Below are 18,678 nucleotides of genomic sequence, written 5' to 3'. Positions count from 1 at the left end.
TGCACTTAGAAAGGACAGGGAATTCATTCTGAAAAAATAAGTCCCTGAAATAAAATGCACACTCCACCAGGCAATTCCAATGCGCCCCCCAAGACTGATGGGCAAGTGGGCGAGTGCCCGTCATCCAGCTTTTCAGAAGGTGGACGGACAAAGGCTCTTAACGAACTCCACGCCCTCTCGCTTCCTGCTCCACCAACTCCACAAAAATGCATTTTAGTAGATGCAATCATCAGAGCTGCTGCTGAACAAATATAAAAAGTAATTCGAATTTGAGGAACAAAGCACCTCAAAACTCACATATTTAAACAGCTATATGGGTGTCTGTCTCAGTGAAACAGAAGAGAGTCTTGTGAAAAATGGAGACTTTGCAAACAGCATTCTGTTTTCTGTTTGAAAAGAATTCATCTAACGTATGCCCCGTGCTGTTATTTCTTTAGTAGTACGAGGGCAAAATAAAGCTAGCTCCAATTAGGGTGACTTTAATTGTAAGATAATAAAAATGAAAAGAGGCTTCCTTTGCCATCATCCTATGTTCTCACCGACTGACATCTGCTCTACATCTGAGCGCCATTCAGGAGAAAAGACAGGGTCTAAAAACCAGCAGGTGAGTAGAGACTACAGACAGCAGCAATACTACAAACGCCACATTTTGACAGTGGTCAACAGCGAAAAGGTTTTTCTTCACACATTCTCTCTTGGCCCACGCCCCTCACTGCCTCTCACAAGTGCTCACAGCTCTCTCTGGAGGTATATGATACCTGGAATTTATCTATTTTCGGAAAACAAAGCTACACATAGAAATCATGGACTCCTCTTTGACCCGTAACAAACTAAATCAGGCTTGAGTTCCAAGCATCATTCCCCACCCCCCTCCAACTATGAAAGTCTTTTCCGCTCAGAAGGTCCATGCATTTATTAAAATAATTTGAGACTTCATCAGAAAGGCCATTATGCCTGCAAACTTTAAATAATTTAAATGATTCCTTGTATATAAATATTTCATATCAGAACTTGATTTCCAAATGCAGCACACATGAAGAATGACCACGCTAAACAGTGGCTGAGTACATCCCGGTGTTCCAAAATACAGGCAGTATCTTACTGCAACAGAAAGACTGAATTCCACACGAGGTTATGCACGGCTATATGTACCACCTACATACAAATAAAACTGCAGCCTCTGACTCCCGCTCCTATCAGACTAGGAACTTATCCAGTGGAATCTTCAAGAAAAGCCAAGGAAAAGGCTTTGAAACAAATTTCTAATTTGTTAAACTGCTTCATTTTCAGGGGATTAACTGGGGCTTTGATAAGGTTAGAACTGATGCTGAATACTTTAACTGCCATGTCCTGAAAGCACTCAATTTTAACCTTGGGTGAGACCAGGGTAAGATTTTAAGCTCTCCAACCTTTAAAAAGCTCTGGCCACTAGCCTCATCCTGTGTCAATAGGCAGAGGGGAAAAAAAATCCTGTTTCTAAAAGTTGTAAGAAAAAGAACAAACAGGGTTGAGATGTGACCCCAAGCCTGAAAACATGCACAGGTTTTCCCTGAGCGGCATGAACAGCAGTCATGTTAAAAGCGGTGAACAAAGAACAGAGATGCATGATCAACACCACTAACCAAGGCTCCAGGCAGCACAGAATAAACCAGCTCGAAACACATGGGCACTGAGACCCCACAGCAACTTTCCAGGCAGCCTCAGGAGTGCGACAGCCCAGGAGCCTGCCTGGGCAGCCTTGAAGTGTGGCAAAGAGAGGGTGGGTCCTCGCTGGAGCCCCTCCCCTGCCCTCTGCAGCAACTCTGGCCGCTCCTTTCCTCTGTCTCTTCCCAGAGTACCCAGGGAAGAAGGCGTAACAAGATCAAGTGGGGCTAGAACCAAGTAAAATACGTCCACTTCTCACCCCAAGCCAGCGGCACATATAACCCCCAAATGTACCATCCAGGAAAGCACCTCCTAGCTGATGGAGACGATCTCTCTCTCTCAAACTTTCTTTTACCAGGACAATAGCCGAGAAGACAACATAACTCCTCAAGCCTTAGCAAAAGCTAAATCCTGTCTTCCTTCAGCTGCAGCATTCAGCTTGATGTAGTTAAATTAACAAAATGTTCCCTTGACATTTAAATTCTCTTTTTCTTTCCTTTTTTCCTTCTTGTAAGCAGAGTGGGGGGTGATGCGTAATAATATGTCAAAGACAAAGCAACTTCAAAACAAAATCAGTTACTTGTAAACAATCCTTGTGGGGATATTTTGCCCCTCCCCTCCCCCTCCCCAAGAAAAACAGCCCTGCCAGTTGTAATAGAAAGCGAAGTAAAGATAAATCAATTAGCTTGCTAATTTCTCCCCTCTCATTTATTTAGCTCTGCACTGTATTTGTCGTAATTGACTACAATTATGTTAATTACTAACTCCAGTATAATTACTATATTTATTGTCATTGAGCAGGCGATGTACCCACAGCAAAACTGGCATTTGTCGGGCATCAAGAAAGCAAACTGTCGAGAGGTGATTCTCGGCAAACTGGCGGATGTGGCTTCGGCAAATGAAAGGGCAAAAGAGATTTCATGCAATGTTAGTTTGAAAGCACCGGTTCATTAAGGATATTAATTTTCTGATAACTACACATTTAAGCGTGACACACTCGTGCCGTATCTACAGGATTTCGCAATTATTAATGCGTGACAGTTTCAAATGCTAAGTGAATCAATTAAACAGCAGCATTCACAATTTGAGAAGAGATAACTGCTTCATAACTACCTAAGACTACAATTTTCACATGACAAAAAAGAGCCATTGAGGCGCCTTCAAAACCTGACAGGTCAAGAAAGAAGTTTGAAACAAAAGCACCTTACAACCATCATCTCTCCTCTTTACTTGTCAGATCAACTTTGCTAGTGTCTCCCCAGAAACGGCATCACATGCCAGCTGCCACAAGGTGATTTTTCATGTCTTGTCAAAGAAATCTTTTATTCTATTTGCTCTGCATTAACATGTTACATTTATTGATCAAGGGCCTGTTCCGCAGCCACAGCAGGGCACTGAGCTCTCCATGCCTACGGGGCTTTGATGTCCCGGTGACATTCGAGCCCGAATAATGCACATACTAAATGGATTTAATGCAGAAATGTGTTTGGGTCTGACAGTTACATTAATAATAGCCCCTCACACTGATAAATATGCAATTGCTACTATTAAGAGTTACCCAATTATGGGGAAAATATTTCTCTACCTTATAAATAAATCCATCGGGGAAAAAAAAAAGTTTTAACAATGGTGCATTTTTTTAAAACATTTCTCCAGCTGCAGAAACTAGGCGGTATGGGGGTTAACACCCCCTCTCCCACCCTCCTCTCCTATTGTTTTTAGTAAGTCTTGCTTTATCTCAAAAATGGTTCTGGGAATTTTTTAAAAAGAAAAAAGCTCTTTTGTCGGTCTTCCCTGCTATACCCGTCTCTTATTTCTTCAGAACCAGAGAAAAAGCAGACACCCAAGAGACTGAAAAATTGGGTCCTGTATAAACTCAGAGAGGAGCTTAGGGGAGGTGGTGCAAAGGTGGGGGGCACGTAGCTGATCCCCATAATGATGGGTCTGGAGGAGGGGGTGTCTTTTTTTCTTTAAACTCTGAAAGGAAACCTGAGCATGTGTGTGTATGTCTCCTCCTCATTTAAAATCCTAAGTGACCTTGTGCTGTGGCAGTGATGAGGGTGTGAGTGCAAAGGGGAAGAGAAAGCAGCTGGGACAGGAGAGAGCTTTTATTAGGAAAGTCTCGGCCAGGGAGAATTCATAGTTACTACATCCCTGCAATTAAACACAGACACCCAGCAAAATACATAATCACTCCCCTTTCATCATAAAGGGGCAGGGAACAGCTGAAATCACCAGCACAGCAGTCCCCAAGGAGACAAGAGGAAAGAGGCTTTTCACATGGTGGGTGTGTGCACGCTAGTGAGTACATGTCCAAGTACAGACACAGACATGGACACACACACACACACACACACACACACACACACACACACTCACTCACTCACTCTTCTTTTCCCTCCAGAATCAAAAGTCATGCATGCAGTCATCCGTCTCAAGGTTCCCCATCCTGAGGCTGGGACAGTAGAGCCCTGGCAAATGCTGAGCCATTTCCTGCCCTGACAGTAACCATCTGAGCCATGCCTCATAACCCAGAGGAGGCAATAAAAGCAGAGGAGGTGGTCTCTGGGAACCCCCAACTCCCAGCTGGCCCAGGCCTCACGAGGTCACCAAACTTTGCAACTCAGGAAGGTGTGGGAGAAACTGGAGAGAGGACACCCCTGAGGCTTCTATGGTCTCCAACTTGGAGCTGCAGGATCCACTCTGACCCAGCTTCCGTGAATTCCACAGGCTGCTCATGATTTTATATAACAAACTCCCCTGCCCCCAAGGAAATACAGGCTTGGAAATGACCACCCATCTTCTTGCACAAAGAAAGCAATGATTTCTACCATGAGAAGCAGTCTAGAGTAACTGCAAAGCTGCAGTCAAACCACCAGGGCCATATAATCCCAGCATTTAACCATCATTGTGATCTGGGGGAGATTTCTACCCCTATCTGGGCCTCAGTGGCTACATCGTAGCATACTATTGGGAGGACTGAATGAGCTAACACCTGGCAGGTGTTCTGCCCAGCCTTGGCATGTAGCAAGTGCTCTATAATATTGCTCATGTATTAATAAGGAAAAAAACCATGATGTCTAATGTCACTTGTCTGACCCCTTGTCCCTGGACTCCTTTGCAGGGCCGAGCAAGTCACCTCTGGGTACTCATCTGCAAGTCTGCTTTACTTCATCAGAGAGCCAGTCCCAAACTCTCCCCTACAGGACTCAGAGGTCTTCCTCAGGGTGCAGCTGGCGTGGGGGAGGGAGGGTTCTTTGGTCTAAAGCTGTCCCATGCCCTAGAAGACATTTAGCACCCCAGGCCTCACCCACTAAATGCTAGTCGAGTCCCCACCGCCATCACTGTGATAGAACGTCATGGTGTAGAAAACAGGAGGCCAGTGAGTAGAGAGTCTGAACGGGTGAAACTCGCTTGTCTCTCCCCCGATTCCTGAAAATCACCCCTGCTTCCAACAGCCACCCTGACAACAGAGAGCATCACCACCGCATGCGCAATGACCTCAGAGTGGAGAGCAGGGCAGGGGGAGAGGGTAGAGCGGGGGGCCCAAGCTCCAAACAGCTCCGAGAGAGAAACTTTACAAAAACAGGAAAATTAAACCAAAGGCTCTGAAGGACATAAATGGGTGAGATGAGAAATAAAAGGCATTACTGAACAAGTGTATGAATTTCTCATCCTGCAGGTAACATTGTAGGAAATATGGAGACAAGGTTTATGAAAGCCCTTTCTAAACCACACTGCGGGGCTTCCCTGGTGGCGCAATGGTTGAGAGTCCACCTGCCGATGCAGGGGGCACGGGTTCGTGCCCAGGTCCGGGAGGATCCCACGTGCCGTGGAGCGGCTGGGCCCGTGAGCCATGGCCGCTGAGCCTGCGCGTCCGGAGCCTGTGCTCCGCGATGGGAGAGGCCACAGCAGTGAGAGGCCCGCGTACAGCAAAAAAAATAAGTAAAAAATAAAAATAAACCACACTGCAAGCCACAGGGGACATTACCATTTATGAGAAAGCTGAACCTCAGGAAAGCCCCAGAGTCTCTCAGTCAACTCGCTCCAAAGGCCCACCACTTCCCCAGCTCAGTCTTATACTCTGTGGCTCAATACCCTATTTTCTGGCCAAAGGGTAGAAATCCATGAAGTCAGGACATTCTTGGGGGAGGGAGGCAGCAAAGTACCACATAAACCTCACTGGCAGTGGCTTCCTACCTGCTCCCTTGGGCCATCTTCCTTCCCTCCTTTCCTGTTTTCCTTTAAACTGTTTTTGGTGGTTCTACAGTCACAAAGGTCACTCTAGACAGGGTCATAAGTCAAGGAAATCAAAGTCTTGCTATCGAGACATCAAATATTACCTGCCAGGTCACTGTCCACTTCACCTTTTGACTGTATGTTCTGCTGGTAGCCAGAGACACTAGAATGGCCAATAATATCCTTGGAACAAAAAAGGTGCTTTTCATAGCATTGCCCAGATCAGAGAGAACACTGCTTCCAACGCACGTAGACCCTCGCCTCCCTCAATCACTCAGGGCTTATCAAGGCCCTAGAACTATTGTGAAAATTCACTAACAGTTTCTCTTCCTAAAGCCTATCTTTCCCATCATCATCTCTTCCTCTCAAGTCTCATCAACATGATGAGGTCTGCTGCCAACCCAAAACCAACATCAGTGAGCTCCCCAAGTAAGACCACTACATTTGGGTTTTGAAAACAAGTATGAACAAGGCCCCTGACTGCAAAGAAACGGTTTGATGAAGACCCAACACCAACAGAACATGCCCTTCGAGCTGTTCTCCTAAGAGTCTAGGCGGGGAGTTCTCTCTCTTACTCATTCCTACCGTAATATGAACAAAGGAACGCTCCCAGTCGGGAAGGATGAAAAATGTGGGCAAAGTGAGTGGGCTTTAGCCTATGCAATGGCAGACAGTTGGAAAACTAAGGTATTTGTACCAGTTAGAATAGGCTAGGTTACACTGCATTGAATAACCTCACGTCTCGTAACACAAATTTCTCACTTACAATCTATATCCAACATACGTCAGCAAGGGGTTCCGGTCATTTATGGTCAGAACCCAAGACTGCTGATCACAGCGAGCAGAAGAGAAAGTGGCAAATCATGCACTGGCTCTTAAAGTTTCTGCCACTGGTTATACCAAAGGGTGCAAAGATGTGCAAACATACCACATGCTTAAAGAGGAGATCTTGAATGTTTGTGAGGAACCCCAATAACGACCAGAGAGTGAAATGGCCCCATGGAGGGCCCCTAAGAGTTGGCTTTTAGCCTCACTAGCGCCATGTTTAAGCACTAACCATAGCTCTGCTTACTCAAGACCTATTACGTGCCAGGTAATTTGTTAGGCACTTTACACACAGTTACACACTCAGCATTTTTGTAATTAGCCCAAGGCCAGTTAAACAACTGGTGAGTGACAGTCCTAAGATTTCAAGCCAGGGTGGCCTAACCCCAAAGCCTTGGCTCCTTTCATTACACTGCCCGTTTTCCCAACTGAGCAGCAAACTAACAGGCCCAGTCTTGTCCAGCATTAGTAACAGGCATAGACACGGTGGTATGTCCGTCCTCGAAGATTTGACAGTGTACCAGTTGCCCACCTCACTGCCTGGCAGGGAGGACAGAGCCACCCTTTCTCTGCTGGAGCTGCCCAAACTCCCCAGCCCATCACTGTCATCCTGGACAAAGCCAGAGAAGCAGCAAGCTCCCACCTAAGAAGGTTTCTCCTAAGCAGTTCTCCCATCCAGTACATTCATCAGAGGATGCTAGGTAAGATACGACTGCCAACGATTTTTAAAGCGTAAGCTTCCTGTTGCCATAGATCAATTAAGCCCTCTCAATTTTATTGCCAGGTTGACACAGACGTGCTTACCACCGTGTGCCACGGGAGCTCTGCTCTGCCCACTGTGTTCACAGGCTCAGCAGGCAACCCACCCAACCCACTCAAGGCCCTTGGGGGAGAGAAACGGGCCACCAGAGAGAACACTGCCCTTTCCCAGTCAGGGGAGAAGGAAGATGAAAGCTGGAACAACTCATTACCAAGATCTCTTTGGCTCAGTCAAGGAACCAGAGGACTCTCTGTACTGATCACAGAAGTAAAGGAAAATATGAAAACCTCAAAAACGAGTTCAAGTAAGAGTTCGGGAAATGGATATTCAAATACTCCTGGTAGCAGAAATCGGTATAACCTCTCTTTAAGGCAATCTGCCATCTGTATCAAGGCCCTCTGACAATTCCATTTCCAGGAATTTGCCCCAAACAACTAATCAGAGACATTCATCAATGAGTATTACAAGGCAATTTATAATAGAGATATTTATAACAGTAAAAATCTGGAAACAATCTAAATGTCCAACATTAAGAAATAAGAAACCATTAAAAACTGTAATGCAGTATTTATTGAGATGGGAATATGCTTCCAACACAATGTAAGCAACAGCATCATTTAAAAAATATTTGGCATTATGAAAGACTCCAAGACAATAAAATGTTAACAATGGTGATTCCTGGGTGGTAAGATTATCAGTGAAAATTTGAGAGAAAGAGGGTTTCTGTCATACCTTTCTGTGTTTTTCAAGATTTCTAAATTGATCATTGTTGGTTTCATCATTTACAAGACTGTCTTCAAAAAATAAACTCTAAAGTACAATGTCATACAGATGTAAACATTGGATTCATGATCATTAATGCATCTAAGTTTACGGGACAAAACTTCACTCCTCTTGGCTGTTACCTACCTAATATGCCCATTAAAGGGGGGATGGCAGGACCCTACACCTGAGAATCATGTCCAGAGAGCTGGTCCCAGTTCAGTCATTGCAGTTCACCTGGTTTTCATCATAACAGGAAGAATGAGGTCTGGGCTGAGAGAGCAGGTAAGGAATGTTTGAGTCTTTTAAGGGAGCCAGAAATTTTATTTGGACCTTTTGTCTTGCTTCCCTTTCCAACCCGACAGAGAACATACTGCCCAGGGACTTTAATTCCCTCCAGGACAGAGTCATAGAAGCAAGACAGTCTCAATTTCCACGACTTTCTGCATAGTTTACTACTGGACAACCCAACTGAGATAGAGATGGAGTCACCATAGTTAACGCAGGAGACAAGACCCGAAGGTGTAACAGAAAGAAAAAATAAAAGTTCAGAGCTTTTAAACCCATAACCACACTCCCCTCCAGCACGAACAGGTGGCCATAGAGACAAGCAGCAGAAACATCACTTTCATGAATGAAATTAACAACGATGATGGGCTATGAATTGACAACAGAGAAGGATAACCCTATCACAAGTGGTTAACTGAAGCCTGGTGCCTCCGTTTTAACTAACATCTTGGCAAGAAGTAATATGAATCTGGCCACATGAGAAATTCTCATGTTAGTATAAGCATGGAATATCTCTGGAGGATGACAGAAATCAACTACCAGTAGTTAGCAGTGCAGATGGGAACCAGGAGGCAAAAGGACTTACGTGTAAAGGACACTTTCTTTTCACTGGCTGCATGTTTGTTCCCCCTAAAGACTGTGCCATGTGAACGTATTAAATATTTTGAAATGAATAAACAGAACTCCTTGCCTAAAACCAAGCTGTACTCTAAAGCACAAACAGACTGCAGCTGATTCTGTGATTTATGAGATTAGCAAAATTTGTATTAGTGGCTCTCATCCATTTAAGGCAATACCCGGATATGACTCTTTGGATGAGAAAAGGAAGCCTGCAGAGATGCTCTATAAAAAGGAGGGGAGGGGTGATTTTTCTGAATATAACAGAGTAAGAAGAATTTTGTGTTTCTGAGGGCAGCTCTGGAAAGAAGATAAGTGACATTGGAAAGCCGAGAAAGTGGCTGGGAAAGAGGGGCACCTGGTCACATGCAGGAGACCTGATCCTAATGAGAGGAATCGCCAGGGAGAAGGTCTCTAGGGCAAGGGGGTACCCAGAAGATTTCCAGGAACAATGCTACCCCAATGTGTCTCCTGCTGCGTCCAACAATTACTACCCTATCGCCCCCAGCACACTTTGAACTGGTATAATACACAGTAACATTGTGTTCGGCTTCAAAGAGATGAAGGGGGTGTCCGAAGTGGGGCCAGACAGGCTGCCAAGAGAGAGAACAGCAGATAGAGCAGAGAGGGTTAGAACAGGGAGCTATGGTGAATCCAGGCAGAGAGCAAATACAGGGTGATATGCTCCCCCAGATTCCATGGAAACAGTAAGGCAGGGCTGGGAAGAAACCTTCTACAGAAGGTGGGATGGGGATTCACAGTATTTCCTTTGGGTATGATGATCCCTGCAGCCTGGTGGGCTAGTGACATCTGTCACATTCCCGTCTATTTGGAAGGTAAGTTTATTATCTTCCTCTTCCCTTCTCCTCCTTCTCTCCCCTCCCCCATTTTTTTTTTTTTTTTTAAGAGAAATTAGTTAAGCATCTAAGTCGTCTTTGAATATTTATCCAGCTGGAGGTAGAGACCAGGGCCTGAGTAAACTTGCATCTTCCTCTGGCACCCAAGATAAAATAGTGCCACCTCCCTTTGCCCCCCAGTTAGCTTAATAAGACCATCAAAGATGAGCCAATCCCATCATAACCATGTCAAGCCAGGGTTACTTTTCTCCACTGTGGTCTGTAACACCTCTGACTTTATAAGTCCTAATATAAACCCTTCCATTAGACTTCATCCCTGCCCCAACCCAGCTATAACCCACACATGGACCACAACAGGGGTAAGAACAGGTTCCTGACCAGAAAGGATCACTCCTCAAACTCAACACTTACAGAAATCTGTCTCCTCAACAGCAACAAAAATTAATAAAAATCTTAACTCTTCTCCCTCTGAATTTATTCCACCGACCTCCTTCTCACAAAATGTTCCTGCCTCCAGGACCCGTCATTTCCTGTGATAAATCCTTTTAGATCCAGCCCCTCAGAGCCAAGAGCCCCTTCTCACCACCAAGCTCGCTCGGCACACACACACCTCCCAGGATTCCAGCCCCTTCTTTGCCAAAGGGAGGCAGGGCCCGGAGCATGACAAAGACGGCTGTTTCCTCAGAGCTGGCAGCCCAGTCCCATGACCTGTAACTGCTGACACGCGCTCCCTCACAGGGCCCAGCCTCCTGAAACCCACGTCCGGGCTCCCAGTAGCAAAGCAGCCACCCCCTGAGCCACAGAGCCCCAAGCCCCTGGAGGCCGGTCACATGGGAAGAACTCCTTCCGATGCCCCAAGGAACGCTTATGCCTGAGTCTGTCCTGGGGAGCTATTCAAGGGGCGCCTGTGTTTCAGGCACTGTCCAGTCCAGGTTGTGTATTCTGTCCCCAATTTGGGTAGGGACCAAAAACCATCCTTTGTTTCTTTAGAGTCAGTGTTTGTTTGGCATCCTCTCATCACTCTATTACTTTGCAACTTTTCCGTTTCCACATCTCTCCAGAAGCACACAAGCCCCTTGGGAGTCAGGGAGAGAAAGCACACAGCACCCACTCTCTTGCAACACAAATCCCTGGACGCCCCTTCCCTGGAGCCCATGCATCTCAGCTGTGAGCTCCTGAGCACCAACCCAAGAAGCTCTGCTGGCTTAGCTTCAACTCCCCTTCTACCCTCTGGTGCCTTAAAGCCCTGAATTTTGTCCATCTTCCCTGGAATCCATAATTCCCAAGTGTCCCGACTCAGAAGACACTCCACAGCATGGAAGCAGGAAAGTACAGAAGCCCCGGGGTGGGATTCCAGCTCTTCACCTCTCCTTCCACCTTGAGACAGTTTGTTCCCTTCCCAGGACAGCATGGCTCTAAAGGGGACACTTAGGAAAAACCTCTGTGTGGAACCACCTCGTTAGGAAAAGCCACGACCCAGATCCCTGCCCATTTGTCCCACTGATACCTGCTTTCCAAGAACCTCCTAGCTCCCTCCCCGAAGCCCCCAAGCCAGTCTCAATTCAAACTGTTTTAGGAAGAAATGAAACAACTGTCTGTTTTCTCCATTGGAATAATACAGACGATCACACTTACCTTCTCTGCCAAGTTTGGAACAGTTGTTCAAGTTTCCCTCCCACCTACCCCATGCCAACAGTGTTGGAATTACTTTGAAATACCATCTGGGAGAAATCATCATTGCAAATATTTAAAGTTCCAATTCATAAAAAGGCAAAGACTCCATCACACAAAAACATTCTACCTGGGATTTGGCAAATCTTTGGGCGATGGAGTTATCCAGGAAAGCATTCCTCAACACCCCCACAGCACTTGTTGGTTCTACCTCACTTTCTCCCCAAGAGTATCCTAACTCGTCTGCACGGACATCAGTGAGAAAGGAAAAGAACAAAGTGACGCTGACGGCCCTCTCGTGACACATGTGAGATGCTCACACTTGCTGCTTTTTCACCGGCGCAAAGAGGGGAGCAGAGAACCATGTGAAGCAGAGTCAAACCTTCGGGGTGCGGTTCCACAGGTCTCACAGCCCTTTACCCTATGCAGAGCTGGGATGTCTGACTTTTATCTGCAGGCCGTTACCAGGGGGACTGAGCCTCCCAGGCCTGGTCTGCGTCTTGTGAAGGTTACATACCTCAGAAGGTTAAAGCTCAGATCAAGCCTCTTTGCAAAATGTCCGCAGTCCCTGCCGAGGTGCTCTGGAATCTCTCTGCAGTCCTGGCCTATGTAGGACACCTGGAAATTAAATGGAACAGAAACAATTGTGGCCAACGGAAATCACCCAGCTGCTCACAACCCTGCGTCACTGATCCGATGATTGCTTCCGCAACTTGAAACACACGCTTCACACACAAGAAGCCCCACGTGTGGCTGTTTTCCTGATCAAATCAGCTTTGGGGGCTTCAGGGACTCTGCCAACAGCTCCCCTTTGCTGGTACACTTAGCATGATGGAGACTAATCCCAGCACAATGGAAACTGGACTGAAATTGCCCTGATTCAGATGTCCCAAAAAAAACCCAACGTCAGAGCACGCTGGTATAATCACAGCAATCAGCCTCTTGCTCAGGGGCCTTCCCAACAGCTGCCCCTCTGGCTCTCCTGCTTCCCCTCCTCTGCTCCCACCCTCCCCCAAATACCCTGCGATGCACATTACCTCATAAAAGACAGAGCAGATGCACATACCAGCATTCAACCTGCAGGGTGCTGGAACAAATAGGGTTGGACAAGAAAACCTTCCCAGACCGCCAATCCCATCCTATTTCCACCGTGTATAAAATGTCCTCCACACTCTGAACGAAGCTGACTCAAAGGCGACGGGGCAACGATGGGTGACCAGAGCTTCCAAGACCCTGTCCTCCAGGGATCCTTTGGCAATCAACCCCACTCTGCTTGCAGAGCTGCTCCCTCAGGCATTCTTTTACTTATTTTATTATTATTATTATTATTTACCTAGAGTGTGCCCAAACATTAAGAGGCTGAACTGAAATTTGATCCCAAAACTTCTGGCTGTGACAAGGTCAGAGGGCTTTCTCACTGCTCCAAGCACTGAGTTTCTGAAACTCACTTTTACAGATAGCACACTGCAGGAAGGACTGGCAACTAATTCCAAAACCAGTAAGACAAACCAGTGACCAGCTGGCCAGTGGGTCACAGTACATGACGCTTTCCCACTAAAGGACCCTACCTCCAATTGCTCGGCAGAAATTCGTGGCTGTAGCCTTGATCCTTTCCCCCTGCAAACCCTCATTCTTCTACACATACAGACAAGGATGTCTTGGAATTAGAGAGAGGTGTCCAGGGGGGTGGGGAAGTTATGATTCCTAATTGAGAACAAGAATATGATGGCCTTCTTGCATCCTCAGGTACTGGGTTAAACTGTATGAATTACTAATATTTCGATCATTGTAGAACTACACAACAGTACTTTCATATGGCTCAATCTAATACAAGTCACGCTGCACCCTAGCACCCTCAATTTTTCAGGTCATCTCTCAACCCTGTCTTATCCAATGGGGGCCCATCGTTGACGATACAACATCGTGTATTCACTCTCCTTCAGTAACTTCATTCCTGGAGGAGACAAAGTGGGGATAAGGGACAGAAAAGTAGCTGACTCCAATAAAATTATTTTGACTTAGGAAGATACAGGCTAGAAACTAAAGAGCTGTAAGTTCAATATGATAACCTCTCCCCTTTCTACACGAGACCCATCTTTCTTCAGAACTCCTTGTGTAACAAATTAAGTTCTGCTTCCAAGCAGAGATGGAAGTTATACACTAAGGAGAGACTGGAGAATCTAGGGATTTCCATCACTCAAATGTCTACTCCATCGGCAGCTTCTTCTGTATTATATGTTCACATTGGTCCCAAGGTGCTCACCTGAAAACCCATCCCTTTCACCCAAAATGCACCACCATCTTGTACACATCAAAATCACTCAAGACCTCTGCTATATATGAAGCAGAGAGGCTGAGCTTTCAATGTAGGAACTGAGTTCTTTCCTCATAGGGTCATCAAGGGCTAAGTTTAGTAGGGACTCAATCAAAACCCCTCATGTTTTATACAGGGAAACTGAGACTCCAGAGGCCTACCCACTATAACACATCTTTCTTAATGATAGAGCCTGGACCACATCTTGCACCAGGAATAAGGACTTCCAACATGCAGGCCATGGAATTCTTAAATATCCACACGTGGATGTGGATTTTCTTCATCAACAAAATCCAGGGGTGCATCTATCATCAAGTTTCGGCTTCAAAATGAGTTTTCCTAGCTGAAAGGTCTAGAGCTACCTCATGACACCGTGTGGAAGGCCCCAGAAGAGTGTCAGAGCCTGGGGAAAGAGGGATATTTGCTCCCCTTTTTCTCCTGTAGGATTCCGCTTCAGAGCAAACACACACCAAGGACAGCTATCACCATGAAGCATTCGGATCATTCACAACATGTCTATCAAGGATTCCATCAGCTTGTTTTACTCCATGGTCTTAACAGCACAATATCCCCAGAGAACTAAACAAAGCACAACTTGCTCCTATTCCACAGAGATGAAGACCATGTCTCCAAAATTTCGTAAGAAAACCAACTTGATAAGCCATCTGCATGCTTAGACCACCCTCACGGTAAACTGGAAGCTTTTTGAGATGTGAGTTAAGTCAACCATGTTGAAGGGTTCCAATTGGCTGGAAAAGGCTTCAAAGCAGCAAGCAGTCACTGCCAGGCACTGCAACCAACACTCATAATGAGAGGAGAAACTTATTCAAGAAGTGCTCCTGAGTGGAAGACATGACCTCTCAGGATGTCAGAAAACTTTCTGGAGCATGGGACCACCTAACATAAAACAGGAAGCCAGAAGAGCCAGGTCAAAAATAGTCTGCATCTTCAGCAAACAAGAGAAGGAATACAGAGCTTAAGAGATCTTAAATGGCACAGAAGAGCCCATCCAAAGTGAGAAGTCATTGCATTTAGTCAATTCTCTTGATGTTGAGTGAACTGAAGAACAAAGTTTCGTACTTTTAGTTTGCCTACCTTATGTAACATGCACCCCAAGACTTCTACCCCGCGTGGAATTACAGCAGAAAAGGACACCATTATCAGGGAAATGAAAACATATCAAGTTCAAGACCCTTACGGTGAGGAACACCAGACGGAAAAATAAGAATGTCTTGGTGGGATACGCAGATGTACACACAGCCAGCTCCTCTGAGCAGAAGCTGCAGAAAATTACCAAACTGCAGAACACTGAGGGTTTCTCTTTGCAGTTGGGATGGTCTGGCTCCTGAACTTTTCCGTAGTAGTCAGACTGAGAGGAGATTATTTTAGGATGCCTGCCCCCACCCAGGGGTGAGGGATTCTTAATTTTAAGTTCACAGTACTGGAAGCTCTGTGAGAGTAGAAACAGCTCTGGGAATGAGTTTGGGTCCCTGTGCTGCTACTTACTAGCTTTATTATCTTGGATGGGTCACAATCTCACGGAGTCTGTTCCTCTTCTATAAACTAGTTAAACACGAACCACCTCCAAAGGTGTTAAGAATAATGTAACTACTAACATTTACTAAAAGCTTACCACCTGGCTCTTAACTAGTCAACCCTGATTAAACAGCCCCACGAGTCACATATTATTACCCTGTAATGTAAGTTAAAATTGAGGAATGAGATAAGTTTACATATTGAAAGTACACAGCCCTGTCCTGGGCACCTAGTGGCCACTGGGTAAATAGTTATTGAATCAGACCAATATCCCTGTGGCAGGGGTTTCTTATTCCAATGTCTTTCGGGTATGAGATTTCAGTACCCAAATTTCAAGTTTGCATTTATACCTGCAGTTGTATTAATGCCCCTACTTTAATTATCCTAAGCTAGTGGAAAAGGAAGATTGAGGCTATCGTACTGAATATAAATGATGCATTCAAGCCAAAAGAAGACCAAATGGAGTCAGATCCATGTTAAAAGATTTTTACAGAGAAACGTGTAGGGAGGACCGCCTCATCCCCGAGTGTGCGGTGGTACAGGTCTGTGCAACTCCTCAAACCCAGGGCGATGGCCGTCAGCCTACAGCAGCACTGAAAGCAGTGACCGAGTTTCAGCAGAACACCATCCATCTCATTAAATTGTTTATTTTAATTTTCTGGGTGTTACGGTTTTCATCTTTACACTTATCCAATCCCTTTATTTGGGGCTTATAAGTCTCTAAATACGAACTTAGAAAAAGTTCTATCTGGTCTTATGTTTGTATACTTAAGCAATATTGTAATAAAAACAGTAATACTGTGGACTTCACGGCAAGTGGGGTTTTTCCCCCCTTTATAAGGATCCCAAGTTTGAGAAGTACCATGTAATACACATTCAAGGTGCTATATCTTTTTATTTTATTTTTTTTTTTTTTGCGGTACGCGGGCCTCTCACTGTTGTGGCCTCTCCCGTTGCAGAGCACCGGCTCCGGACGCGCAGGCTCAGTGGCCACGGCTCACGGGCCCAGCTGCTCCGCGGCCTGTGGGATCCTCCCGGACCGGGGCACGAACCCATGTCCCCTGCATCGGCAGGCGGGCTCTCAACCACTGCGCCACCAGGGAAGCCCAAGGTGCTGTATCTTATAATGGCTGCAAGGGGAAGAATGCTAAAAAGACCCTAACCCCAGGGCCACCACTCAGATTCACTGATGTAGGAGGTTTAGAATACGGCGCACTAATGACCCAACGGCATTTTCCCCAACCTGCCTGCTCCGCTCCTTCCCTGGCAGCTCCATCTGTTTAGAACTGTCCCCAAGGGCCCAAAATGCCTCACCCACAGGTCAGTGAATGTCCTTGGGCAGTTTGGGATGTGCTAAAATCAAGGGGCGCAAAAAAAAAATCAAGTTTGGGAAACAGGGGAAGAGAAAGGGAAAGGGAGGCACAGGAAGGCGCAGCCCCACCGCCAAGTCTTCCCTGAAGCTGCAAGAAGCTACCAGAGAACCATGGGTCTGAAATGCAGAGACCTAGGTTCTGGTGGGTCAGGGACCCTGCTTGGGCAGAGGCCCTCTCCTCCAGCCCTTCCCCCAGCAGCCTTGTTAACTCCCAGAAAGCCCCTTTTCCCTGCCTGCTAAATAAGATACATCATTTTAACCTCCTTCCCAGGCTGGTACCTCCCTGGACTGCTCCCTTCTGAACTCTGAGAAGGGGAAACATTCCCTTAGCCCAAAAGTAACCTCAAAATCTAATTCTGCCTGACACTACATGCCTTAGGCAATCCAAGGGGAGAGCCTCAACACCTCAGAACCATTTCTCTAGGGTGTGCAGGGAAAGGTGGGAAGGAGGAGGGCTGGCTTAATCAGAGTTTAAAAGGGACACCTGGCTTCTCCAGCAAATAAAAGGCACCTGGTCCCCATAATGGCTGAGTCCATCCCTCCAGCAATGACTAACACCTAAGGCTTCACTACAGGGCTGACAGCAAGTAAAGCTGGATGTCTATCACCTCGGGTTGAAACTGCAGTGTTGCCATTTCCCATGGACGCCTGTTAAAGAAATCAGGACCAAAATAAAACTGGAGAACTGTAGCCTTCTACCCACCTCTGATGAGGGGCCTATGGTCAGAAGCCGGAGCAAGTCTGCAGCAAAACCCCCCAACCCAGCGCCTGCAGGGACGCATCATGATTTTCACTGTCTTTCATAGATTCCTTCCTCCGTGTGGTGGTGGTGGTGGGGGGAATAAAAACCCATAGCTACAATTTATATTCTACAACTGCATTGGTGTACAGACAAATATATTAAAACGTTTCTTTAACCAAGGTTCTTTTTTTTTCTTCTGGTTATGAAAGAAAACTTTTTTGTGGGCCCGGGAAAGTACCGTGGGCTGTGCGTACTACCCACTCGGCCTGATGGAGAGCTCCGCGGGCTGGCCCCTGGTCAGTGAGCGCTGGGGCTGCAGGGGACCCGGGCGACCTGGGGGCCTTCCCCCCTCCTCCCACCCAGGAGGTGTGCCAGGCGCAAAACCGAGCCTGTGCTCACCAAACTCGGGTAGGCCTGGGCATGGAGCCACTCCCCACCTGCCGACGCAGCCCCCTGCAGTGAGGCAGGGAGCCCCGTCTAACCTCGGGACGCCGCTCGCCCCAGGGCTCCCTCCCCCGACCGACTGTGCCGAGGCGGGGGCGGGGTGGCCCCAGCAGACTTACTTGAGCTCCACTGACCACAAGCCCAGCCATGGCGACGGGGCGGGCGCGCTATACCGAGTGCGGAGCGCGGAGCAGAAGCGCGGCGGCGGCGGCGGGCAGCTCGGGCCGGCTATTAGTTCCGCACTGGGTGGTCAGCTGACCCGGCGGAAGCCCGAGGCGCGGGCCGGGCGTCTGAACCTCGGCTCAGCTGTGCGCCCGCCGCCCGCGCTGGGCCGGGCCTCGCGCAGGTGAGCCTCATTCAGCGCCCTGCGCGCCGCAACAGGTGCCCGCAGCGCCCGCGCCCGACTCACTGGCGAGACCGCCAGGCTTCCCAGTGCCCCGCCCCCGGGCGCCCCAGGACCCTACGGCTCAGGAAGGGTCAGGGCAACAGGAATAGCAGCCCCATCTCATGCCCAGAGCCCTGGCGCGTTGGTAGGGGCACACTGGGGGATGGAGAAGCAGGGAGGTCTCCCATCACGGGCTCCCCATCGCAGCCGTTAGCCAGGGG

The 18,678-nt window shown here is 47.2% G+C and overlaps 1 protein-coding gene across 1 annotated transcript in view; it reads right to left on the bottom strand.

Annotated features, from left to right (window-relative positions):
- Positions 1-18,391, bottom strand: part of LRMDA (leucine rich melanocyte differentiation associated) — a 1,119,714-nt gene extending 1,101,323 nt beyond the window's left edge. Inside the window, exons 1-2 of the mRNA XM_049697257.1 lie at positions 18,192-18,391; positions 12,182-12,282 (exon numbers count right to left, since the gene is read on the bottom strand). Coding sequence (XP_049553214.1) covers positions 12,182-12,282; positions 18,192-18,221 — 131 coding nt within the window. The 5' untranslated portion in view covers positions 18,222-18,391. The remainder of the gene's footprint in view (positions 1-12,181; positions 12,283-18,191) is intronic.
- Positions 18,392-18,678: the final 287 nt, after the last annotated feature.

This window comes from Orcinus orca, chromosome 14, assembly GCF_937001465.1.
Source record: "Orcinus orca chromosome 14, mOrcOrc1.1, whole genome shotgun sequence".
NCBI classification, from domain to species: Eukaryota; Metazoa; Chordata; class Mammalia; order Artiodactyla; family Delphinidae; genus Orcinus; species Orcinus orca.
The sequence above is the reverse complement of the archived record's forward strand: the minus strand, read 5'-3'. Positions and strand labels throughout refer to the sequence as shown.